Source organism: Euprymna scolopes, chromosome 31 (genome assembly GCF_053919585.1).
Source record: "Euprymna scolopes isolate OS-2025 chromosome 31, ASM5391958v1, whole genome shotgun sequence".
Lineage (NCBI taxonomy): Eukaryota > Metazoa > Mollusca > Cephalopoda > Sepiida > Sepiolidae > Euprymna > Euprymna scolopes.
The window spans coordinates 85,404,585-85,432,047 of record NC_136512.1 but is presented as its reverse complement, the minus strand read 5'-3'; the positions used below and the strand labels follow the sequence as shown (position 1 = coordinate 85,432,047).

Below are 27,463 nucleotides of genomic sequence, written 5' to 3'. Positions count from 1 at the left end.
ATAGCTGGTGTAACTGGAATAACTTATTTAGATATGAAATGGGAATAACAAAGCCTGAGACAGGACATCTGCTTTTGGGACCCTATCTTGTCACGATCCTGCCAGGTAATACCTAAGAGACGTCTAAGGTTGCACATGTGGAAGGCATTCGGTCTTCGTTCTTGGTGTGAGTACAAAATCCAGGACTTTCTACCGTAAAAAAGAATGTTCAGCATGCAGGCCTGGTATACTCTCATCTTTGTGTTGAGTGTCGACAAGGTGTTGTGCCACACTCTCTTGGCTAGGCAGTGACTGCTTTGCCTATCCTTATGTTGAGTTCCGTATCCAGAGAAAAGTTGCTGGAGATATTGAAGCCGAGGTAGGCGAACTTGTCTACCACTTCCAGGGTGTAGTTTCTGATAGTGATTGTAGGGGTGATGTTGACATTTTGGGCCCCCAATGTTGGTTTACTCCTGCTTATGGTGAGGACGAACTCTTTGTATCCGTTGGCAAAACTCCTTGAATACGCCTTACCTTATCATTTATCTCAATCAAATTCTTGTCCCATGGCACTGAAAAGTCTATGATTTGAGACTTTGACTCTGAGGCTTAAACATTATAGATAATAATAATAATAATAATAATAATAATAAGAAGAAGAAGAAGAAGAAGAAGAAGAAGAAGAAAGATTAAAGAATTTTATCTATCTAACTTTCAACATAATCTCTTTTCTTTGTTTCTAATTTAACATTTTGTTCACAATTTTTTTTATTCTTTCTTGCAGACAATTGAGATACGAATGGCATGAAAATCCGGGCATGTGTCAGGTCGAACAATCTACGTTTTCTTTTCCCTACGGTTACGAATATCTTGGCTGTTCATCTCGTTTGGTTATCACTCCTCTAACGGATCGGTGTTACTTAACGCTGACAGGTGCCTTACAACTCAACTTAGGGGGATCACCATCCGGTCCAGCGGGAACTGGAAAGTCAGAGACAGTGAAAGACTTGGCCAAGGTCAGTTTTCAATTAGCACATTCCCTCTTTACACCACGTTTTTTTTCTGGTGTTAAATGTGTACCCAGGAATGAATAAATCAAAGCCGCTTCTTTTATCCTTGTTCTCTGAATCTCATACTACCATTTTTATTTTTTTTATTTATCAATTTTTAAGTTATAAATAAAATTAGTTGCATATATCTGGCGTTACCAAGTCAAAACATATTGCCGGGCGAGGGTTTTAGTCACATATTATTTAAGTTACACCGAATATTCTAACTCTTAACCCTGTTATGAATTTTCTGAAAGTGGGCCACACATTGGATTATGGATGCTCACACATAAACAGTCATAAGCATACGCACGCAGATATTAACACAAACAAAAAACTCAGTAACTCTCTTATTATCATATGCTCATAAAAATAATGTATAAACTTCTTCATTGAAACATTCAGAACTTTTCTCACTGAACTTTCTTTCAACGATGAAAACAAGTGAACATTAATAAATTTTTATGAAATATATTTTGTATAATTAAATGGAGAAGTTTGGATACAGATTTCCAGACTCACATAATTCGCAGCCCTTAAACTATCGACTCTGACTAAAGAATCACCTCTTTTTTACAAGGACTCTAAAAATATTGACAAACATTCTGTTTTTCGTATTGATATAAACTTTTATTTGAATACTAGCGGGGGTACCCGGCGTTGCCCGAGTGTTTGTTTCCGGGACGGGGGGGGGAGTTTTAAAAAATGTTATGGTAGGTAAGTAGGAAGGATCAAACCCGGAGTCATGAGTAAAAGTAGGAAAATAAAGTGTGAAAAAAAAAAAAACATCTGCAACGTTAACAGTTCGGCCACCAAGAAAAGTCCATTCCAGTTGTTTAGGAAAAAAAAAAAAACAAAAAAAAAACATCTGCAACGTTAACAGTTCGGCCACCAAGAAAAGTCCATTCCAGTTGTTTAGGAAAAAAAAAAAAAAAAAAACGACTACGGTAGGTCGGCGCGAACGTGAAAATATAATGTGAATTGTCCAGCACGCTAACCACTACGCCATAGAGCACTGCAGCTTAGTTTAGTGATTTTAAATAACTTTACATGAAAGAACTACGAAGCCAAACCGGTGTTCTCTTCTCAACTGTTCCTTGTGAACGATCCCCAAACGGTGTTAAGTGGTGGCAGGGGGAGGAGGAATTTATTAGACAGAAAATATTTTACCACTTCCATTGATCTTAACCGATTTTGGCCGTGACTTCTCAGCAGAAAAAGTATAGAAATCTAAGATTATCGAGGAATTTGAGAAATAATAAGCCTATAACACACCTCAGATATTGTTCTGCCGTTTTTGCATATTATATTTGCATGAAATATCTTGATTTTTAATCCTATTAAGGTCAAAATCCGACGGGAAAAAATGAGTTCATTTTATTTATATAGAGAAGAAGAAGAATAGAATAGAAGAATAGAATAGAAGAAAGATAGATAGAAAGAATAGAAGATAGATAGAAGATAAAATATCTCTTTTGTGAATTTATGCCTTTGCGCTAATTATTTTCCTTGCGTTTGTCGTATAAAATTTTTCACACTTAAGTATTGCAGCTAAAAACATTCTCACTGAAAATGTCTCCCTAAAATCGTCTCATCCCCAAAATACATCGCCTAAATTGGAACCCTAAAAGCGGGGCCCTCCTAAATTACAAAACGTAAATCTATTTGTCATTTTTAATATTTAAAAATCAAATTTAATTTTTAATGTTGAAACCCTAAGGAGTTATCTCCCTTACTTTGTCAGCTTTAAACACTTTGAACTAATATAAACAGATTGAAAAATCATATTAATTATGTTCAAATCAATGAATCATTTAACTGACATTAGTCATCTTAACCATTCGAAAATTGGAAAAAAAAAGAATCTTAAATAAAATGTAGTACTACATTACGTTTCATGTTTTAGTTGGCATTAAAAAAGCCAAAGAGAGGAAATTTCAATTTCAAAACGAAATTAAGATAGGGAATTTAGCAAACGTGTTTCAAGAAGTAACGTAATGGATAGAAAGTTTGGAGTAAGACGTGGCGAAAAGACAAGAATATGCTTTTTCTTGGCTTGTCTGGAAGAGAGAACAAACATGTTTTATAGAGATCTTTTACTCCCTAATCAATGAATTATTGCTGTATATGTGACGAACATGTGTGGAAACGTTCAAAAATTGTATGCCAATGTCTAAGTCGGGCCTACCTATGGCGAAAATGAGTTTGTCCAAAGGCTATAAAAAAGCCGACAACAGTCATTGCGTTCAGGATCGTGTCGGATTGTGTGGACAAAATTGCCTGGACCGTGCTTCCGCGTGTGATAACATTTTTTTTGTTCTCTCTTCCCTCGCGAAGCAACAATATAAATACATTATTACTATATACATATAAAGATAAATAATCTATATATATTAATAGGATAGCGTGTGTGTTATTTATTTTGTGTGTCACGGTTACATCCAAGTGACTGTAGTTTAATTGTTATGGACTTTGGTTTCGGTTTTGATTATAGCTGATGTCACTCCAGTAAGCTATTTTTTTATAAATAATTTTATCAAGAATCCTTCATAAGTTTTGGTTTCGGTTTTGATTAAAGCTGAGGGAACTCAAGTTATATATATATATATATATATAAAGGTGTGTGTGGGGGGAGGTGTGCGCGCGCGCGTGTGTGTATGTATATAAGTTTTGATTTCAGTTTCGATTCAAACTGCTGCACCCAAGTCATGTGGATATACTTTTTTATTTTTGAAATCGCAACTTTATAATCTATAAAAATCGATAGAATATTAACTCTATAATAATATATACGAAATCTGCAAGAATTAAAATATCATATTTAAGCGTACTTTACAACTGGGAAACGCCGGGCGTCCCTGCTAGCTTAGATCAAGGTTAGAAGGACTTTTGTCGTTTTAACAAAAAAGCTACAGTAATATCAGGGCGTCTCCATTTACGCTGAACATCTGCAGAATTCCAATATCAATATATCACATATGAATGAGTCCCCTGAGGAATTTCCACGGGTCCCGCTAGTTTGTATGATTATTCTTAGAGCGATTTAAAGAAAAATAAATGACACAAAAAAAACGTAATAACCGTCCAAACGAATATGTGCTGTTGTTATTATTGGAATAAAAAACAATCATTACAACGCTGCTAAAAATCAGAAAGAGAGATCGATTTTATAGATCATGGTAGGAAACAACAAAGAATAAAAAGAGAAACTTCGAGTCTGCCATGAAATTATTAACGATCATATGCAGAAATGGTCGTCGCTGTATATTTAACATTATTCATACATATACAATCACTGTATATGAAGCAATTACTTTTTAGACTTCGTATAATCGCTGTATACATAACATCATTCATACATATACAATCACTGTATATGAAGCAATTACTTTTTAGACTTCGTATAATCGCTGTATACATAACAGTATTCATGCATATACGATCACTGTATATGAAGCAATTACTTTTTAGACTTTGTATAATCGCTGTATATATAACATTAATCATACATATACGATCACTGTATATGAAGCAATTACATTTTAGACTTCGTATAATCGCTGTATACATAACATTATTAATACATATACGATCACTGTATATGAAGCAATTACTTTTTAGACTTCGTATAATCGCTGTATATATAACATTATTCATACATATACGATCACTGTATATGAAGCCATTACTTTTTAGACTTCGTATAATCGCTGTACACATAACATTATTCATACATATACGATCACTGTATATGAAGCAATTACTTTTTAGACTTCGTATAATCGCTGTATATATAACATTATTCATACATATACGATCACTGCATATGAAGCAATTACTTTTTAGACTTCGTATAATCGCTGTATACATAACATTATTCATACATATACGATCACTGTATATGAATCAATTACTTTTGCAACTGTTACATATGAAGGGCTGTCCCCTTGTCATGTAAGTAAGAAGGCAGACTAGATAAGTGAAAATAATATTGGGAAAAGGTTAGAATCGAACCCTTGTAGGCAAGTGTTAAAAGAATGGATAATTGAAATCCTAGGAATGCAGTTGATTGTTAATTCTCTTAGAAATAACTAAATATTATTTATGTCAGTTAAAGGAATGGACAATGCGAGTTTGTAGATAATCAGATAATCAGAGAGAGAGAGAGAGAGAGAGAGAGAGAGAGAGAGAGAGAGAGAGAAAGGGAGAGAGAGATTCAGAGAGTGAAGCTGATGCTCTTAGAGGTAAAGGGCGGAAAAGAGACCATGTAGTTATACAAGTTTGAATTCCTGACATCATCAATCGGCCGGCTGCAGAATAATGAAATCGTCTAATATTTTGTAACTGTTTGTCTTCGTCTCGTCATTACACCAACTGAAAGGTAAATGTGTTTTGATTATCATCTACAAACGGCACAATCACGTTGACACACCGGTTCTCGCCAGATCACCAAAGTTAAGCAATGTTGAGCCGGGCTAGTACCAGATGGGTTATCATTTGGTAATTCTAGGCACTGTATATGCCATCCACTCATCTTGGCATTGTTTCCAGTCGTCCTGTACCTCCCTTGCCACTGGTATGCAATAATGTTGACTCAGGGGAAGCGTGGTTGGAAACTGCACAACTTTTGCCACACAAATTTCACATGCAGGCACCCTGTACAGTATCATCAATGATGTACCCCCCTCCTCTGTGATAAGAAGAACTGCATAAATGTCTCAGCTCCCTGTATTAATGATATGAAGTCACCAAGAATCGTTGCATTCGTCGTTGTGTGTGTGTAATCTATATAAATGTCATTATTATCTTTGTTCTTAGTCCCCCGTTAAATGTGTCTCTCAACATGCACCCCCCACTCCCTGCTATACAACATGTTGTTGAATTTGAGTGCCGTGACCATTTTATTCTGCAAGAATAAAAAACGAACCATACCACGAAACACAACTTTATCTGTGCCAAAACCAAAACGTAGATTCCATGAACAAAGCTTCTTTCTTAGAAGTGCACGCCAGTGGAACTCTGTTCCGTTTGCCTGTTTCCCACCTGGCTACAACCTGGATGTCTTCAAGTCCAACATAAACAAATTCCTGATGAACCGCCCCCTTAAGTAAGACACTTTATCAAATCTCAAATACTAACGTACTGTACACGCAATAACCCTTATTCCCGAGTGGCTATGGGCCTTGATAAGTGGTGACTACCCTGTAAAAAAAAAACCCCCGAAAACCCCAACAAAACTTCATATAATCTGCTTCGTAATTTTAAATACTTTTACTGTACATTTTTTTGTCTATTCTTTGTTAGATCATGGGTAAACAGTGCGTAGTGTTCAACTGTTCTGAAGGGATCGATTATAAGGTAAGCATTTATCTATTACATTATAGCAAGAAACAAAGGAAAGAAATAGGAATCCGATTCGGCCATTTTTTTTTCTTTTTAAGTCCGAATGAAATGCATTTATTTATGGTTCAACGCATTTTATTATTTTTCCAAAGTGTTTTCAAAATCTTTGTCCTTCCACCACCTTACATCTTTCACTAATGTGTGTGTGTGTGTGTGTGTGTGTGTGTGTAACGTCGCATGAACAAACCAATAAAAAGAAATAGAAAAGAAATAAAAATCCAACCCAGCCTATTTTTTTTTTAGTGCAAATCAAATGCATTTATTCGTGGTTCTTCCAAAAGAATGCATTTCCTTATCTCTCCAAAGTCTATTCGTACGTGCATGCGCTTTTTAAAAGTCTCTGTCCGCGCCACTTCACGCTGCCACTAGTCAGCGCTTTCACACTCTCATATTTACACGTCCATCTTCCCCGGTCCGCAACTTGCTTCTCTCTCGACCACCTTGTGTATTTTTCGCTCCTTTTCTTGTGACACAAGCTTACGCACACTTCCTAATTTACATACGTGCTTAAACTGCTGCTGCTAATACCTTTGCTAGTCAGCCATCCCTCAGCTGCCGCTGATTTTCTCATACGCGCACATATGTTACATATATCCACATACACTCTGTTGTGGTTATTTAAATGTAAACTGGAAAGGCATGAACGCAGAATACCCCCAAACTAGGAGTAAAATAGAAACATGTTAAATTAATATAGTGTATGCGTAAAAGTAAAAGAAAAAAACAACAACACAAGACACTATACAGTTAATATATTTTTGGACAGAATAAGAGGGTGGGGGTAATATATATAGAAGGGAGTGATGAGAGGCAATAAACGCCCACGATTTGGGTGTGCCCACTGTAGGGATACAGTGGCCTGAAAACGTGGAATCCTTCAAATACAAGAATAATATGCAAATTAGTCACTGTTGGAAGTCGTCGGCTTAAAAAAGACGGACTTTTCCTTTTTGGATGCTGCCTCATACGCACGTGACTTATTGGTTCAAGAGAAAAAGAAAAAAGGGGTTTGTATTACTGTACACATAGATTCGAAAAAGTTGTCAAAAAACAAATATATAACAAATAAATGCTATCAAAGGCAAGATAAGTTACTTTTCTACCAAACTGGATATATTTTTTGTGTTTTTATTCAATGTAACATATTTATTCAGCTCGAAAAACACACAGTGTTTACCGATGTATTGGAAAATTCAAGATGGCGTCTCACACCTTCTTTAACACGGTAAGTTTGGGAAAAGGTGTTATAAATAAAAAACCGGATAAAATACTGTTAAAAACTCGCTCAGTATATATTAGCGTGACATAGGTTGACATATATTCGGCGGGTTTTTAATAGTATTTTTTATAGTTTTTTTTATTATACATGAATGAAACAGAAATGAATTACCTAAATACGTCTTTCAGTCACGAAAATAATGCATACTCTGTCAAGATTCAATGAGATTTTAACTATAAATAAAAAAATATGTACAGAGTGGAACGATAAAGTTGTCACCCTAAAGAAAACAACAACAATACAAGTTTATTTTAAAACTTTTATCGTAAAAATCAATTCAGGTAACTTGATTATGTAGTAGAACTGACATCTATTTAATGTAGCCGCCTTCAGCCTCGATCCCCACCTCGATAAGGGTCTTTGTACACTGTACATGTCTGCCGAGCTTTGCTAACTCTTTATGGTTATATTTAAAAGATAAATAAATTGGCATTGAAATTACAAAAAATCAATTCAGGTAACTTGATTATGTAGTAGAGCTGACATCTATTAAATGTAGCCGCCTTCAGCCTCAATCATCGCCTCAATACTGGTCCGGAGCTGATAGCATGCCTTTTCCACAAGCGCTGGGAGGAATTCTGCGAACACTCGGCGGATGGCGGCGATTAGGCTGGCTTTGGTGTTGTGAGAGGTCATGTTGGTGATCAGCGCTAATTTGAATTCTGACACCATAAAAAAAGCAACGGTTTTTACAATTTATTCCCTATCACAGGCAAATTGGTGATAAAAAAGCATAGCATGAATTTGAAACCTGATTTATTTCCTTTCTACATTTTTCCAATCGCCTTCTATCCTTGTACACAATTTCAAAAAATGTATATCTATCTATATATCTATAAAAGTGAAATTGTGTGTGTGTGTGTGTGTGTGTGTGTGTGTGTGTGTGTGTGTGTACATTTTCCTACGAAATTACTCTGTCAATTTTCAGGCTACAGACTCGAGATTTGGCATAAGAGGTATTGAGATTTAAGAAAATCTTTTTAATCGGTTTTCAGCATGAAATTTGGTTGTCAAGGGGTCATATATATCAATGTATCATGTTACCAATATATTTTATAACATAAGTTTTATTTTAATATACATGGCTTTCTCGAAAAAATCTGTGAAAACTCCATAAAATATGTTATCATTTTCAGATGCTGTCCAAATTCTTCTCTGGTCTCATACTCTCCGGAAGTTGGTGTTGTTTCGATGAGTTCAATCGAATCGGAGTCGAGGTTCTCTCGGTCGTTTCACAACAATTGCAAACGATCAAATCGGCGAAAGACACCCATTCTGAAAGGTAGGCATCTGGCGCTTTTATGGGAGACTCTGCCTAAAACAAAATGCAACGCATCAATCCAATCATATTTCTGTCCCAGAAACTGTGTGTCCGAATAGATGAATTCCTGCAACACCAAACAGATGTAGGCATAGCTTTTAAATGCGGTCCGTTTGGTCACCCATTATGTTCGAAACTATTATAATTATAACTGAAGAGGAGATTTGTCTCGAAATATCAACTGTACTAATAAATCTAAACATCTAAGTTGTTTTTTTTTCTTCAATATCTCCATATATTCATATTATAAAAATGACCTTGTCTGTCGGCAAAGCAGTCTCTACCAAACTAATCTGTTAATTTTTTGTTTACAGAGTTGAAATTTGATACATGGCATAATATATATAAAAATGTTTTCAAAAATTTTATTCTTAACATAAAGAAGCCATCATTGTGCATGCGCAGTCGTGAAACAGTTGACAAATTAGATAAAAATCCGACGGCCCTCACGTACAAATTTGCTAATTTTGACCCTTTAACAGCCCTTTTTTCCGTATGAAAATCAATTAAAAAGTCTTCCACATGTCTGAATATCCTATATACCAAATTTCGAGTCTGTAGATTAAAAATTCATTGAGTATATAGGTTGAGTAATGTCCTCACACACACACACACACACACACACACACACACACAAACACTCATTCTTACTTATTTAGATACTTATGAGCTTCCATATTATTGCTTGCATAATTTTTAAACTATCGTTTTCGTTTTCAGATTTGTATTTGATGGGCAAGAATTGAAATTGAATCCAACATGTGGATTCTTCATAACAATGAATCCGACGTAAGTAATTTTTCGATAATTCGATCTACCTGGGTAGGGGACTTATTTCCGGGTGTTGGGCCTAGATAAAAGGAATTATGGTCCTCCTTGCCTAAATTTTCACGTCTAGCTGAAAACACTATCAATAATTCCCTCTATATTTTATCTGTGCCTAAACCTAAACGTAGATTGCATGAAAAAAGCTTATTCTTAGAACTCCACACCTGTGGAACTCTCTTCCGTTTGCCTGCTTTCCAGCTGACTAAAATATGGTCGTCTTGAAGTCCAATGTAAACAAATTCTTGATGAGCCACCCCCTCAAGTAAATCAATTTACCAAATTTCCATTACTAACGATTACTACGATATTATTCCATTGACTACTGTGCACTCTTTATTTCTTATCCTTGAGTGGTCTCTGGGCCTTGATAAGTGGTGACTTCTCTGTAAAAAAATTCATTAAAAAGTTAAATTAAAAGAAATATTGAAAAACTAATTGCCAGATAAATACTATTTAAATAAACAAAACAATTCTTAATTAAAAAAACTAACTTTTTTGCATCGAATATTCTGTGATCTTAACAAAGGGGAGATGAGTTACAACATACGTGTGGACATTAAATTGTCTTTGCATATTATAATACAAACTAGTAAGAATCGTGGGCATTCAATGGAATGAGAAATATATTTAATCAACAAACATGTTTTGATAACGCTGATATTCTTCTGAATAGCAAAATGTAACTTTTAAAACAAAAAAAAAATCAGTAAAACGCAGCAATGAAAATAATGTCCATCGTATTTTTAATATAGAACTGACCCAAATAAGATAAATCACTAAGTACTGATAAGTACTAAGAAAGTAATATTGTGCTACATAGTTCAATGCAAATAATAAAATCACATTTTAAGAGACAATCTTTAAGTTACTGCTTTAGTCCAACACCTCTTAGCAGACAATGTTTTTATTTGCCCTGTTTGTTTCAAATGTTCCCTTTTTTACATAATGTTTCACTGATTTCTTTCTTTGGTGAAGAACCACTGTATGTCGAAATTACTATGAGTTCCTTTCTTGCACCATTACAACAATGATCATATATTATTATAATGATATTCTAAAATGAGACTACATCAAAGGGAATTCACTCTCATATTCTTGTCCAGGGTTGCCAGATGAGTCTTTTTAAAGCCAAATTTTGCGAATTTGGCCTTTTTAAAGCAGTTGATCTTCAAAAATTGTATTTGACATTTTTTCAAATTTCAAAGCGTAACGTACAGACTAACTAAGAAAGAAACAAGCAGAATGTTATATAGACTAATGTGACCTGTGAAAATTCCACAGTCGTATAACCCTTATCCCCGAGTGGCCTCCGGGCCTCGATAAGTGGTGACTCCTTTGTAAAAAAAAAGAATTAAATTCATAATCTGTTGTATATTGCCCCAATGCTTAAAAATATTTCCATTTTGTAGACATCCAGCACGAACGCTGACCCCATGATTTTATTCTTTCATCGTTATTTAAACTAAAACATATGTGCTCAGATTAATGCAGTTTCCAAAATATATTTCATTATGGGAGGGAAGGGGGGTCTCCAAAACTCTTGGAGGCGTTTGCGAGATATTTTCATTCTATATACATCTAGTGTGAATGCAGACGCCACAAGATCGTTGCAGCATCTGTGGATAGAACCGACACTATACGTCCATCGTAAAGGCAAAGAAAGTGCATATTAGTGCGTTGCACATTCAATATAACAGCGTCATCAGCTGTAATTTTAGAATTAAGTGCGTTCCCATCTTTTTTTAAGAAGAAAAAAAAAGGTGGAATGTGATGACGTATACATGGAAATGAATTTGTCTTAGCGTATCATTATGTAGATGATGGTGATGATTATATTTAGAGAGTCATTACTTATCAAGGCCCAGAGGCCACTCAAGAATAAGGGTTAAGTGTTAGTTAGATGGTAAGACAGCATGATCAGTAATGGTGGATGTTGGGGAGGGTAATTATGAAAATGATGATGATGATGACAATAATGGTGATGATAATGATTATGATGGTGATGGTGATGATGATGATGATGATGATGATGATGATGACAGTAATGGTGATGATGATGATGATGATGATTATGATGATGATGGTAATGACCATGGCGGTGGTGATGATATTAATGACAGTGATGATGATGATGATGATGATGATGATGATGATGATGATGATGACAGTAATGGTGATGATGATGGTGGTGATGATGATGATGATGATGATGTTGATAATGATGGTGATTATGATGAGGATGGTGATGCTGACAGTGATGATGGTGATGATGATGATGATGATGATGGTGGTGATGGTGATAATGATGGTGATTATGATGGGGATGGTGATGCTGACAATGATGGTGATGATGATGACGATGATGATGATGATGGTGATGATAGCGGTGGTGATGATGATATTAATGTTAATGATAATGATGGTGATGATGACAGTAATGGTGATGATGACAGTATGGTGATGATGATAGTGATGGTGATGCTGATGATATTGATGTTGATGATGCTGGTGATGATGGTGATGGTGATGATAATAGTGATATGATAGTGGTGGTGGTGGTGGTGATAATTTTTATATAGGGGTTTCATTAAGAGAGTTTTATTAAGAGAGTTTTAGAGAGTCTTAGTGAGTGTTTGTCGTTGAGAGAGAGAGAGTCTTATTATAAGTGAGAGTCTTGGAGTCTTAGAGAGAGAGATGTTGTAGTGATGTTGTTGTAAGAGAGACTCAGAGAGATTGTTCGTATTATGAAGAATGTCGTTGTTTGTTATGAAGCGATTCATATATATTAAAATGTTCATTCTTAGAATTGTAATGGAAGCTCTTAAAGTGAGGAAACAGTGTTCAGACAGTCTCAGTGAAGATATGAGATGTAGATTTCACATTGTAGATATGAGATGTGTATGTCAAGACATTTTATAACACAGACATATAGACATATAATAACAATTCACTTTACCTTTTGGTAGAATCACAACACAAAGACGACGTTTATAAAAACACATGATGGGTTTATTTCTTCTCACGACCGGCCGTGGTTTTCATCATCAAGAATTCAAAGCTTCACATATTAAGTTTCAAAAGTGACCGTCTCGCTTCTAGACGTTCGAATCCAAACTGGACTGTCGTCTGTCGACCTCAGACTCTCTCCCTCTCTCTGTCTCTCTCCCAGTTTCTCCTTTCTTAACTCTAAAGTTTTCTAACTATATCTAGAACTTTCTATTTTCCATGACGTCATACACATGTTAAAACATGTGTCTTCTTTCACGTGTTCTGGACATGCATGTCCAAAACTTTTCCCTCTTTTACAAAAGGAATTTTAACCTATATTCCCAGTAACCTATATTTCCAATATGTTAAAAACATGTTTATTAAATTATCTTGTAGCTGCATTCTTTCAATTGAATTTTCATAACAAAATTGACAGTGCACATGTTTTTCTTGAAACTATTTTATCTCTAAGCTATACAATCGTTTGTTTTACATTCCATTTTCTAATTCTCACACGTAATCTATTTCTAAACCCAAATTACGAGATTCGAATTTCGTTTATGCTATTTCATTTTCATTTTAACTAAATCTCTCTATTTTTTATACTTACATGAAAAGGGGACAGCCCTTATCATGTAACATAATGATGGTGATGATAAAAGGAAAAGGCGCCAATACATAAACTCCCATTACATTCGAGATTCTTTGTTTTTGTTTTTGTCACATATTTTTATACACTCTTCATACAGTTATAAGCAAAGTCTTTATGTTTTCAGCTATGCTGGCCGAGTTGAACTACCCGACAATCTGAAGGCTCTATTCCGTCCGGTAGCCATGATGGTTCCTGACTATGCGCTCATCGCCGAGATCATGTTGTTTTCGCAAGGTTTCGAGAATGCCAAGATGCTTTCCCAAAAGATCATCAACCTCTACCAGTTGGCATCACGACAATTATCACAGCAGGACCATTACGACTTTGGCATGAGAGCCATCAAATCCGTCTTGATGATGGCCGGGAAGGCGAGAAAGCAAGCAAGCCGCAGGTAGGAGTTCGATCATACACATTTCAATTTGCTTGTCGCGACAAAATTGTTCTCGTTACTTTTATGTAAATTAATGCTACTTTTGCCGTGGACGACTCGTTTTTGCGTGATATTCAGCATATTCCAGCAGCTTACGTAAACTGTCGGAATATGTCAAGTGCTGAGCAAATTCTATATAATACGCTAGATAAAAAACGGGACATCATAATAGAAAATATTTATAATTTGTTTGAAGAAAAATTGGAAATACAATAAATATTTTTTAAATCAAGCTATGTTTTAAGAATTTTATTTTTTGTAACATAATGTGTAGAAAAAAAGAAAAGAAAAAGGAAAACGTTTTTTTTTTTTTGTATTTCTTTTTTCGTAATAAATGTTGTTGTGTTTTGGATGGAGGAGTCACGAAAAATATCATTTTTATGACATTTTTTTTCTACTCTGTTTTTCCTGTAAAACGATCAACCACTGACCTGCCAAAGTTATGCTTTGAGGGTATGTTAGAAGGCAGAAGAGGCAGAGGAAAGCCAAGGAGAAGATGAAGAGAAAATGCTTTTGATTGGACATCTTTCAACAGTTGGGCGTCCATCAACCAACTTGCCCTGAATCTGAAGGAATGGCGAAAAATAAGTCACGCGGGTTCGCAATTCGCATCAAGCGGAAAATGCGACTCATGACGATTTCTCTGTTAAGAAGACACTTTTTTTAAAAAAAAGTTTTTCAATTATCTTCAGGGGATTCCTAAGGAAGTACTCCTCGCAAATGTCTCGCAGGAAATCATTTCAATCAGTCACAGTGAATTCTGTACCAATTGCATACCTGCGCTATAAATTTACAGCAATTACATTATCGTGGAACCAAATGTATTTCCAATTAATTTTCTTCCTGGCAAAATGAAAGATCTTTTTCCGGCGAATCTACAAACTCGCTAGATTCATTATAACGGCTTTACTAAAATGATTTATTTATAATGATTTTAATTTTTTTGCTAAATTAAAACTAATATTTTCTTCCAGTTTATTAACCTTCGTTTGTTGCATTAATTGAGAGTTTCGCCATCTTCCGGCGACTTATATAAGCTGCCGGAATATATCGATGCAAGATTCACGGAAAAACGTGTCGTTCGCTGCATGAGTACTAAATTAACAAATGTGAATGTCAGGTCCGTTTCTTTAGAACATTGTAAAAATATTTGTACGATTAATTCGTTCAAATAATTTTACAAGGTTCTAAAGACTTAGTTCAAAAGAAAGAAAGAAAGAAAAAACTTTCCATTTTCAGTTAAAGCAACAAAAAATGGTGATTTATACTGAAAAGCTGAAAAATCAAAAGTCTACATATTTTTTATTTGTTTTTGCCATGACATTTTAACGACAGTTCTGTTCGTTTCTTAAAAGTACAACATTTATGGTTAATGTCAAGCTTTTTAATAGTATATTCTAAAAAAAAAAAAAACTCGAAATGACTTGAACTGAAAAAGGGGGAAAAATGTGTGTAAACTTCTCAAGTGGTAATCTGTTGGTACGAGGCCAAGAGAATATGGTGGATGATTCATATTTTATTAGATCTTGATCTTTTGTGCAATGTCATATACTCTTTCATGATTATAATGATAGACTTCAAAGAGCAGGAAAGATAAAAAAAAAAGTTACAAGGAATTATGTGTCATCCACCATATTCTCCAATTCTAATACCAATACATTACCATCTTGTGGTTTAAATGTTGAAAGAAGAGCGAGAAAGCTTGGAAACAGTGAAATGCAATAGATAATACCAGAAAATACAGAAACGTTTCTTGGTTGAGAGGGACTCTGCTTAACTGGAAGGACAAAGTAGAGTTACGACAAACTCCCTTTAAGTCTCAGGTCCAAACTACTCCATAGCAAAAACTGGTTATCGGAAGTAACGTCAGGAATAGTCCATCGTCAGAATATGTAGCGGTGCCACCCCAACACATCTCTTTAGAACCTCGTGAAATTACTTGATCAAATTACGACTTAGTTCAAGAAAAAGAAAAAATAACAACAACGAATTTTATGAACATGCATATAAATAAGTTTGACGCTTGAAAAAGGTAAAAAAGAAGAACGGAAATATATTAATAAACAGGACTGTGACAAGAGAATATTCTTTTCATTGTTTTGACTCTCGAGTATATATGCGACACAGTTAATCAATCGAGAACCACATCATTCTATCAAAAGACATATAAGATATTAACTGATATATACTCGAGAGTCAAAATTACGAAAAGAATATTCTTGTTAAAGCTCTATTAATAAAGTAATTAATGCGAGCATGAAAAGTAATATGGTTAAGCTTAAACATGGAAAAGTAAAGGACTAGTTGGTAAAACTGGAAAAGAAAAGGACAAAATATTCTAGTAAAAAATATAATAAATTTATAACTTAAAATATTGCAGCATTAAGAATTGCTTTTCGTCAAACGGTATGGAATCATGTCGTATTTTATAAGGCGACAATTTTATCGTTCCACTCTGTGAAAAAATAAAATACCAATTCTCCTCAACAAAAAAAAAAATGTCATAGAAACTATTTGAATACTTTTCTTTTACGTTTCTTAATTTTTGAGATGAGGATTGGTAATTCATATTATTTAGATTCATCAGACTACTGTTCTCATCTGGGTGTGATTTTTCCAACGTTTCGGTCGATGTAACCTCCGACCTTCCTTAGCTGTATTTTGTCGAACTCGGAAATGTTTCTGTCGAACTCGGGAATTTGGAACAGAAAACGGCTGCTGCTGATACCAGTGCTAGCGGCTCTATTACTTTGTTGTCATTCTTGTGGTAGCTGCTTGACTGAGCTCCAATCACTCGCTTCTCTCTGCAAAACATTCGCAGCAAAAAGTCGTCTAGCTACAACCACTGTGAATAATTTCCTCTTTTCGCTCTGTATACTTAAAACTAAAACAGAACTTAAATGAACAAAGTTTCTCTTCGAAAACACAATATCATGGGGTTGCTTCCTGGTTAACTACAACATGGTTGTTAGCAAGTCTAATGTTAACAAATGTTTTATCAAGCTTTTTTCTTAAGTACAAATCCCACCAATTTCACCCATTATTTACCAATCTCAAGGTAATTTTCTTTGTTCTACCGAAAAAAAATATCATTGACCCTTATTCTCTAGTGGCTTTTAAGCCTCCATAAAAGATAACACGTAAGTATTAATTAATGCCGAATTTTTCATCAAAATTGGAAAATTCTCTGATTTTTTAATAGAATTATTTTTCATTTTTGGTTAAAAACAAACGATTTTCACTTTCGATACTCGTCCCTTCATTGATTAACATTTTTCAGCAATGATTGTGATGTGTTCTTTTTAAATCCACTTGGCTAGCAGTTTGACATTCGTTAAAAGCCTTTCTTGCATTCTTACTGACCCACAATTGGCCGGAGAGACATGATGGTGGTGTCAGTTGCAATTGCAACACGCCCGTAGGTGTCACTGACCTGCAACATCCATTATTGATTTTCACATATAATTATGCATAATTTATTTATTTTCGTACAATATATGTTACACTATAATTAATGGCGCTTAAATATCCCTGTGATGTCTGGAAATAAAAACAGATCTTCTAAAAAAAGGAGAGAACTTTGAAAAGACCAGAAAGCAACGATGCGATATATATATATATATATATATATATACACACACATATATATATATATATATATATATATATATATATATATAGAGAGAGAGAGAGAGAGAGAGAGAGAGCGAAAGAGAGAAAGAGAGAGAGAGTGTGTATGTGTGTGTGTGTGTGTGTGTGTTAGATACACAGATAAGCAAAAAGTACTGGACAATTAAGTATGAGAGGCGGCGAACTTTAAATTAATTAAATTAAACAAATTATGGATCGTGGAATTGCATTAATCTGCAAAAGATCTAGCTGATTTGCATATTTCTTTAAAAATTAATTTGAATTAATTCCCTATTAGTTTTTTTCGGCTTTCTTCTGGGATGATCATTTTTAGATAACTATTACGTGTAATTATATTCATGCAGATATTCTACATGATTTATACTTGCGTAATATTTACGTAAAAATGTTATAGTAAACACAAACCTCTTTTTATATATATTTATGTATGCGTATGTATATATATTTGATTATACAATGTATGTATGCGTATATATATTTGTTATATAATGTATTTATGTGGATGTATATTATATATAGTATGTACGCGGATATATGATTATATATATTATGTATGCGGATATATATTTGTTTATATAATGTCATAAATTGAATTTCAAACATATTCTTAATGCTGCAATATTTTAAATTATAAATTTATTATATTTTTTACTAGAATATCTTGTCCTTTTCTTTCCCAGTTTTAATAACTCGTCCTTTACTGTTCCATGTTTAAGCTTAACCTTATTATTTTCATCCTCGCATTTTTCTATTGTAATCCATGATTTTTCCAGGCTTCCAGTAAATTCACTTGTTCTTTTTTTCATTTCAGTCTTATTTTTTTTGCGTCTATAAACATAACATACACATATGTAAGAACAATGTACGGCACTCGTCTGCTTTCAATAAAATTCCAACCAATTATCTCCTTTTCATGCTTTCGTTCTCTCTGTTTCACTTGTTACTTCTATTTTCACGAGAGCGGTGAATTAGTAGCAACAGTAGTCGCTGAAGCGGCGTGGTTGTTATGGGAGCCAGTCATAAAAACGTCGCTCACCTCCTTACATTTTTTTCCAATTTCGAACACCAGCTCGCTGAACGAAAATGTAAATTTGGTCGAAAAATGAGAGAGCGGTGAAGCTTTAAAGCAGTTCGAAATGACTAAAACTGCCACTTACCATATATTCAAACATTACCGTGTTTGAATGATATATACGGTAAGCCACAGACACAGTAAGGCTAGACTAGCACCTCACCCTAGTCCAGGATTGAACTTTCAACCATGAAGTTGGTAGTCGCCAGCTCTAACCATTACGTCAAGTAAGTGACATCTTAAATGTTTAAAGAAACTGTATTAAGCAAAGTTCTTGAACAGGTGCATTTGATTTTCATAAAAACGGGATACAGCCTACTTATTGTGGCGTTTGCGTTCGCACTTGATGCCCATAAACAGGAAATATTTGATTTGATTAATAATTTGAAACTTGCAAGAATTTTAAAAATGAAAATCTTAATATGGGTTTCGGGCCTTGGAAAAAAAAAGTCAAAATAGGTCACCATTAATTCTCGGGAAACACCGGATGTCCCTTGAGGGAGTAAACGACTATAATTTCACTGATAATCAATTCAGTTAATGCTATATATATATATATATATATATATATATATATATATATATATATATATATATATATATATATATACACACACACATTTTCAATTCAAAATTCGAAATGGCGTAATGGAAACATATTTTAAGATATTTGCAGCTTCTCTTCCAATTTTCGGATTTTAATCATGTCAAATCACACTTTCTTTCCTTTTGGCGGATTGATTGTTGCTATTTCTTCTGATGAGTTAAGGGCAAAATAGATTCACTGATTGATATAATAATTAAATGATTGATTTCGTGCTACGAAACAGATACTGTTAGGAATTGTAAATGTCAATTGAATTAAAGGAATAAATTGTAAGATAGTCAACATCATGAACTTTGGAATATAGTCTTTTTTCATCCACCATATTGCTCTGTAATTACATTGAGCTTCTTAAATAAGGATTGGTATATATTATAAGAAAATATATTTCTACAGGTATATATATATATATATATATATATATATATATATATATATATTTCTGTGGAAATATACCTTATTTCCTTATAATATATAATATATACCAATCCACATTTAAGAAGCTCAATGTAATTACAGAGCAATATAGTGGATGAAAAAAGACTATATTCCAAAGTTTATGATGTTGACTATCTTACAATTTATTCCTTTAATTCAGTTGCAATTTAATTAAAGGAATAAATTATAAGATGGTCAACATCATGAATTTGGAATGTACATTTTTGTCATTCATTTACTATATATATATATATATATATTTATATATATATATATATATATATATATATAAATATATATGGTAAATTATGAAAATATAAAAATATAATTTTGGTAATTCCACGTTTCATTCCTGTAGGAAATCGGCAGATTAAATGCGTGGAATTCATATTACTACGTGTTTCTGTATATGCATAAATTTAAACATTCCGTGTGGCTTTTATCTGAATGAGAAAGGTTAATGACTCCAAACCTATTAAACTATAGAAATGAAATTGCAAACAACCGTATACACAGACTACACTTTATATTAAGGTAAAAATATGCATGGTAAGTAACATAAAATAATTTTTTAAAAAAGTAGAATAAACCAAAACCTTAAATAGAAAAACTATTGCAAGTGTGCATGTGTTAAAATAAAGTTGCTTATTTATATGCTGCTGCGTCACCACTGTACAAAACAACAAAAGAAAATGTAGTAAACGTCAGCCGAATCTTCGTCTGATAGACACTCTGCTATTGGCTAATGAAAATATTGGCCTGTGGGATGGAATGGCAATGAATTTGATTGGTTAGCTGCGATTCTAACCTTTATAAGTAGTGATTAATTTATAAAAAGGTTTCTTGTAAAATCAGTTGGTGCGGTTTCCAGGCGGCTTGGTTGTGAATGTCGGCATGTATTATTGAATTATAATTTAAAGATGCATTTTATCCTATTCATCTGTTGTAACACTTAAAAATAGGATGATATTTCCAACTAACCTTGATCCTAACCTTGCAAATTTCGCCTTGTTTTTTAGGGCTGCAGCTGAAAACCAGGTGCTAAGTGAAAAGGACGAAAGTGATATTCTCATTTCTTCCCTAAGAGAGGCCAACTTGCCAAAATTCCTGACCGAAGACCTTCCCTTGTTTGAGAATATTCTCACTGATCTCTTCCCAAACGTCATCGCTGACCAAGTGGTTTTCGAAAGCCTTCAGGTGAGTTGATCCACCTCATTGTTATTTCTGTTCTAATCCCAATTCTAATAAATCAGAGTAGAAAGCAACGTTGGGTTTACTTTTTTCGTCAGCCTCATAACTATCACTTTCCTCATTATGTCATTTAGTCCTCGCATTTCATAAGTGATATATCTGACAAAGGAGGAAGAATTGCTGTTTTGGGTTCTTAATTTGTCCATCTAACGTTCAATATTGTCTAGTCTTTTTTCTTTTTTTTTTTTCTTGAGTTACTTAAATCGAGTAGTTTCATGTCTTGTCTAAAGCAATTTCCATTAAAAAATACAGTTGCAAAAGTTTATTGTTAAAATCTTGTTGAAAGCTTTGCAAATCTTGCAGATATTTTGCCAAACAATTTGAAAGATTTATAAGATATTTTACAGTATTGTCTTTTTAAGTGAAGAGGTTCAACTTGTGTTCAATTAATTGTTCACAATCAGTTATAGTCAGTTTTGTTTCATCGTTAAATAACTTATCTGTAATACACACAAGTGTTCAGATCAAAAGTTTGATTAGATTTACGTGACAAAAGCCGTTGATGTATCTGGAACGTTGCACTTGTAAAAATGTCACTGGAAATGAAGTTTCATTCATAATCAAATTTAACACAAGAATTTATTTTTCTGAAGAGGTTCAACTTGTGTTCAATCAGTTATTGTCAGTTCACAATCAGTTATTGTCAGTTTTGTTTGATCGTTAAATAACTTGAGAATTTATTTGTTGTTATACACAGAGGTGTTCAAATCAAAAATTTGATTAGATTCTCGTGACAAAAGCCGTTGATGTATCTGGAACGTCAGACTTGTAAAAATGTCTGCAAATGAAGTTTCATTTATAATCAACTTTACTACGTTCCATAGCCGATATATCTGACAAAGGGGAAAGAATTGATGTTTTCTGGTTGAGAATCTATCTATCTAATACTTAACGTTGGCTATTTTTTTTTTTTTTTTACCTTGAAATGGCTTTTTTTTAGCTCCTTACATCAAGTGACTTCATGCCTTGTCTTGAGTGATTTCCACAAAAAGAAATCGATCACATACTTCATTATTTTCAGAAAGCGATCAGAGCTGCTTTGAGAGAATTCAATCTCCAACTCTGCGAGAAACAAGTTAACAAAATAATACAACTCCATAACCAAATCCAGGTCCGTGACGGGGTCATGCTTGTGGGTCCAGCCGATGGTGGAAAGACAACGGTGAGGAATGTCCTACACAGAGCCCTTGACATCATTCAAATGAACCTATTCCATGTATGTACCGTAATAATTCTCCATTATATTATATATTGGTGTTTCATTTAAAAATCTAGAACAAAATTGGAAAAATGGTTGCATCATTCTACTGCCAACGCAGTCCTCTATCTGTATAAGAGCTAATTACATCCTATAATTAGATATTGTTGTCATAACTAGAGGAAGGGCTGCTTAGACCCCCTTTTTCTACTGTCCTTTTATCCTCCTTGCCAACTGTTTTTTTTCTCACAGAAGAGACGTTGTGAGTCTATTTCTGCCCTTTCGTTATTTTCAAGACAAGTGCTCAACCGAGCTTCGATCTATGTCTCCCCACCTCCGTAAAACACTCACAACAAATATTGGCCTAGCTACAACCACTGATAACATTTGTCCCCTCCTCGATTTTTGCCTGTGCTTAAATGTAAACGCAAATTCCAAGAACAACGTTCCTTTCTTAGAACTGCCAATCGGTGAAACTTTGTACCACAGGCCTGTTTTTCAGCTGACTAGAGCATGGTCATCTTCAAGTCCAATAGAGATAATTTTTTGGGTAATCAAATTCTACCCAATTTCCACCACAACTGATCACTATGCTGTTGTCTCACTGACCACGTTTCATTCATTAATCCTTATCATTGAGTGGCCTTCATGCCTTAATAATAATGTTTCCCGTGTAAAAAAAAAAATTAAAAATCATAGTCTATAACATTTTAATTCAAACAATGAACTACCTGGTGGAATGGTAAAATTGTTGCTACAGTAAAGACGACATGATTCCATTTCCATTTGATGAAATCCAGCTTTCTTTCTTTGTTGCAAACCATCTACTAGTTGACCAGTTTTGTACAAATCCCAAGAGCGATAGGAGCCTTCTATCATGTCTGAAAGTGACACAATGTTCAACGAGTGAGATTCGAGATGCGCCACTGTACAGCTCCTGTTCGCTACTGATCCAAGTTATGAAACAGGACCATTGCCAGAACCCTCAAAACGCAAATTTGGACGGTCCAACACTTGAGGGTGCACCTCACGGTTATGGTGTTTGGTGTGGTTATAAGTAAGGGCCACATCATGCCAACTCACGTCTTCGAAGTCGGTTTGAAAGTCAAAACCAAAAATGTGTACCTGGATGTGTTGAAGAGTGTGGTGATCCACTGGTGCAATCAGGTGGCTGCTGAACGACCTTGGTAGCTCTTTACATCAAGTGGCTTCATGCATTGTCTGGAGTGATTTTTGATAAAAAGAAAATTAATTCATGAGTGAGAAAGAAAACGGCCTGGCTCTTTAATTATTAGGAGAAACTATAAACATAAATATACACACACAAAATGAGTATAATTAAAGTTAAGAGGATTACTGACTCATCCGGTCTGATAGTGTTTTTCTCAAGATATCGGAAGCGCTCTAAGCACTGACAAAAAAAAAAAAATAAGCGGTAAAATCCAAGAAAAACGGCTCTGGATAAGGACTGGTATATGGCTTGACACAAAGTGCAGAGTCTACAAAGCCGTCCTCCTGCCAGCTTTGCTGTACTCAGCAAAGACATACACTCCCTATAGAGAACATTGTAATTAAATACTACAATAATATTTTCAACCAAAATCAACTTATATGCTATTAGTTCTATATTATATCGTACATTTCGAGTGAAGTGTAAATATATTCTGTTTAATCTTATATTCTAAGGCTCCTATCTTTATGAGCATGATAGTGGGACGACATTATCGAGTTAAAAGGGTAACCGATTTCACGTGGCTTTACATATGTTTGTCCAACACACTTTTGACAAACAAAAGAATTCTAAATTCTAATCTAACCTATTTTAAACAATATAATTTAATTTGCATTGTTCATTAATTTACTGACATATTTAATATTCAGATTTCTAAAAGAATTAACAATAGACTAAATTTCTAACATTCCATTTCTTAACCTTGCCTACAGGGTTCGATTCTAGGCTTATCCTTATCTCATTTTTCACTTATCTAATATTCTTCTTATTTACATGGAAAGGGGCAGCCCTTTTCCATGTAATACATGTAGTCCACACAGGTTTTTTTATTTAGTTACAGAATTGTTAACTTAGCAAAATCATCGGTTCTTTTACGTCTGAGAAGCCAAGAGTATGTTTATGTGATAATGTAAAAACGAGTAATTTGGCATTGTGACTTCGATCACCACAATGTTATGACACAGAAATAAAACTGTAACAAAAGTCTGGTTATTATGTGTTGACTTGTATGCATGTTGGTTTCAGCAGACAATGTGAACATATCACATACATAAAACAAATGAACACTATATTTTACTTTTTTCTCCAGATCCTGGTCACAGCACCAAATACTTTTTTGTTCATGAGCAAATGAATACGTTTTGATACTCTTTCATTTATTTCTACTCAATATTCATAAATATTTCAGGCTTTGGGCAGAAAGGGGAAGAAAAACGTGTTAGAAGTTGTGAACATTAATCCAAAATGTGTCACACTTCAAGCACTTTATGGTTGGACTGATCCAGAGACGTTTGAATGGACAGATGGACTTCTGGCTTCGACAATACGAAATTTTGCAGCATCAGTCTCTAAAGGAACACAGACGATAGCTAGTCAGGAAGGACGAGATCATTCGGTAATAATATATATACATTAATATATAATATCATATTAATATTGTGATACTATATGTGGCCCCCACCCCAGGTGTTGGGAAGGAAAGGAAGGGCAAACGAATTAAAACAGCATCAGTTAGATGAAGACAGATAATACGTGTTTATTTCTATGGTACCAGCACTGTTTTTCCCTGGCTCGTTTTGCCCTGATATCTAAGAGCTAGGGTCAGGAATTGGAACAACACAATATTAAGGGATATGTATTTTATATTTAGGCAGTAGTTTTTCCTTTGATACTGTTTGATTGGAAAAAATGACATTTACTCTTTGACTCACCAACTGGAAAAATTGGATCGAAAAATGAAACAAACTTAGAAACCTAAATTCAAAGTTCAACATCGCATAATGTAAGCTAAAAAATTAGGTAATTTCAATCTCTCTTCCAATTTTCGGATTTTGTATTTATGCCCAAATGCATTTTATTTATGTTGCTGCTTTTTCTGATGAGTAAAGGGCAAAATAAATTCATTCATTGATATAATAATTAAATGAATGATTTTGCACTGCGAAACAGTTACTGTCAAAAATTGTAAATGTCAATGGAATAAAAGGAATAAATTGTAAGATGGTCAACATCATGACATTTGGAACACAGATTTTTGTCATATATATATATATATATACATATATATATAACTAAATACTTGGAATTTATACCTAATATATATTTTTATATGTCTTTATAATATTATATGTGCATACATGAAATAGCAGTACTGCATGTGGATGACTGTAATACTCCCTATCTTGAGTTGGTAATTGATATACAAACTGTTTTTAGCGTATGAAACGATGCTCTTTGTGTAAACAAATGCTTAGACGTTTCGGCAATAAATGAACATTGTTAATTCACATGCCCGTCATAGCAGCAGCCGAATCGCATAACAGACTGTTGCAGTCGAATTTCAAACCTGGATTGAGGCAGGTGGTTGTCTAGCCGCACTGATGACATGTGATACAGCGAAACAGTAGTATGTGGAGGAATATATATATATATATATATATATATATATATGTGTGTGTGTGTATATATATATATATATATATATATATATATATATATATATATATATATATATTGAACACTGTCAGGTAAATACTGAAAATCTATTCATAATATATATCTGTATACCTCTTTATCTGCATATATATATATATATATATATATATATATATATATATATATATATATATATACTCCTATAAATTTCACTTTTTGTGTATTGATATTCATATTAAAACCCCTTTTTCTATTTATTTAAAAAGAAAATATAATTTTCTCATATATGGGTTCTGGAATTGCATTCATCTGCAAAAGATCTAAATTATTTGCATATTCTTTTAAAGATTCATTTTAATTAATTCCCTATTAGTGTTTTATTCGGTTTTCTTATGGGATGGTCATCTTTAGTTAACTATTACTTGTAATTATATTCATGCAGATATTCTACATGATTTATACTTGCATAATATTTACGTAATAATTTTATAGTAAAGACAAACCTCTTTCTATATATATTTACATCTGCGTATATATAAATTTGTTTAAAAAATTTGCCTAGCAAACTCCTCTGACAGAATGAACCTTAATGAATAGGGTATTCGAACCCATAAGAAACTTTATATGTGGGTTTTAGCAGAGGAAAATCGGTTCAAAAGTTACGGCATTACGAATATGCATGTGTAACGTAACAGCTATTGGTTCATATTTTAATGCTTAGTCTTGCAGCAAACATGTCTTCATAGCTCAGGCATTTACGTCAAAGTAAATGGTAAGCTAAACGTTTTGGTTTCGATTCTCGGTGGTGGTACATGAGTCATTTTTTAAAATTCTTTTAATTCATTACTATATATTGGTTCCAATATAATATAATAATAAATACGAAATCTGCATTAATCAAAATATCATGTTTAAGAGTATTTTACGCCCGGACAATTAGAATGTATATATATATATATATATATATATATATATATATATATATATATATATATATATATATATATATATATATATATATATATATATACTAACATACTAATTGTATATATATACATATATATATATATATATATATATATATATATATATATACTAACATACTAATTGTATATATATATATATATATATATATATATATATATATATATATATATATTGATTGATTGATTGATTGATTGATTGATTGAGATTTTGTATCAAAGTTTACAGTTACCCAAAGGTGCTGAGTTCAATCCTGAATGAAGGCAGTAAAAAGTAACATTCAAAACAGAGAATCAGCAAATATGTCCCAGAGCCTAGCTTGGGTCCGAACACGGTACCCCCGTAATAATAATAAAGGGTTGGGTTCGAGACTCCTTACAAACGGTTCCCCAGTTCGATACAAAACACCTGATGAAGGCCGAAAGGCAAAACGGCCGAAACATTGTGACGATAATAACCAAGATGAGGAAGTCAGTCCGACAATCTCAATCAATCAATGAAAACACCTCATCTCAAAAATACAGACAATATATATATATATATATATATATATATATATATATATCCTTAAAGAAAACGGAGATCTTTTTTTTTTTACTATAATTTTTATTGTTTTCGATTTTTTGCGAAAAAAATCAAAAATGTAAATATAATTCCCAAAGTTCCATA

General features: G+C 33.6%; 1 protein-coding gene across 1 annotated transcript in view; it reads left to right on the top strand.

Moving 5' to 3' along the window:
- The window catches only part of LOC145255562 (dynein axonemal heavy chain 6-like), a 277,781-nt gene that overhangs the window by 56,213 nt on the left and 194,105 nt on the right, over nucleotides 1-27,463 (top strand). The window contains exons 15-22 of the mRNA XM_080114017.1: nucleotides 764-995; nucleotides 6,333-6,386; nucleotides 8,847-8,992; nucleotides 9,752-9,820; nucleotides 13,624-13,890; nucleotides 20,714-20,891; nucleotides 21,967-22,161; nucleotides 24,564-24,770. Of these exons, the coding sequence (XP_079970143.1) occupies nucleotides 764-995; nucleotides 6,333-6,386; nucleotides 8,847-8,992; nucleotides 9,752-9,820; nucleotides 13,624-13,890; nucleotides 20,714-20,891; nucleotides 21,967-22,161; nucleotides 24,564-24,770 (1,348 nt within the window). The remainder of the gene's footprint in view (nucleotides 1-763; nucleotides 996-6,332; nucleotides 6,387-8,846; nucleotides 8,993-9,751; nucleotides 9,821-13,623; nucleotides 13,891-20,713; nucleotides 20,892-21,966; nucleotides 22,162-24,563; nucleotides 24,771-27,463) is intronic.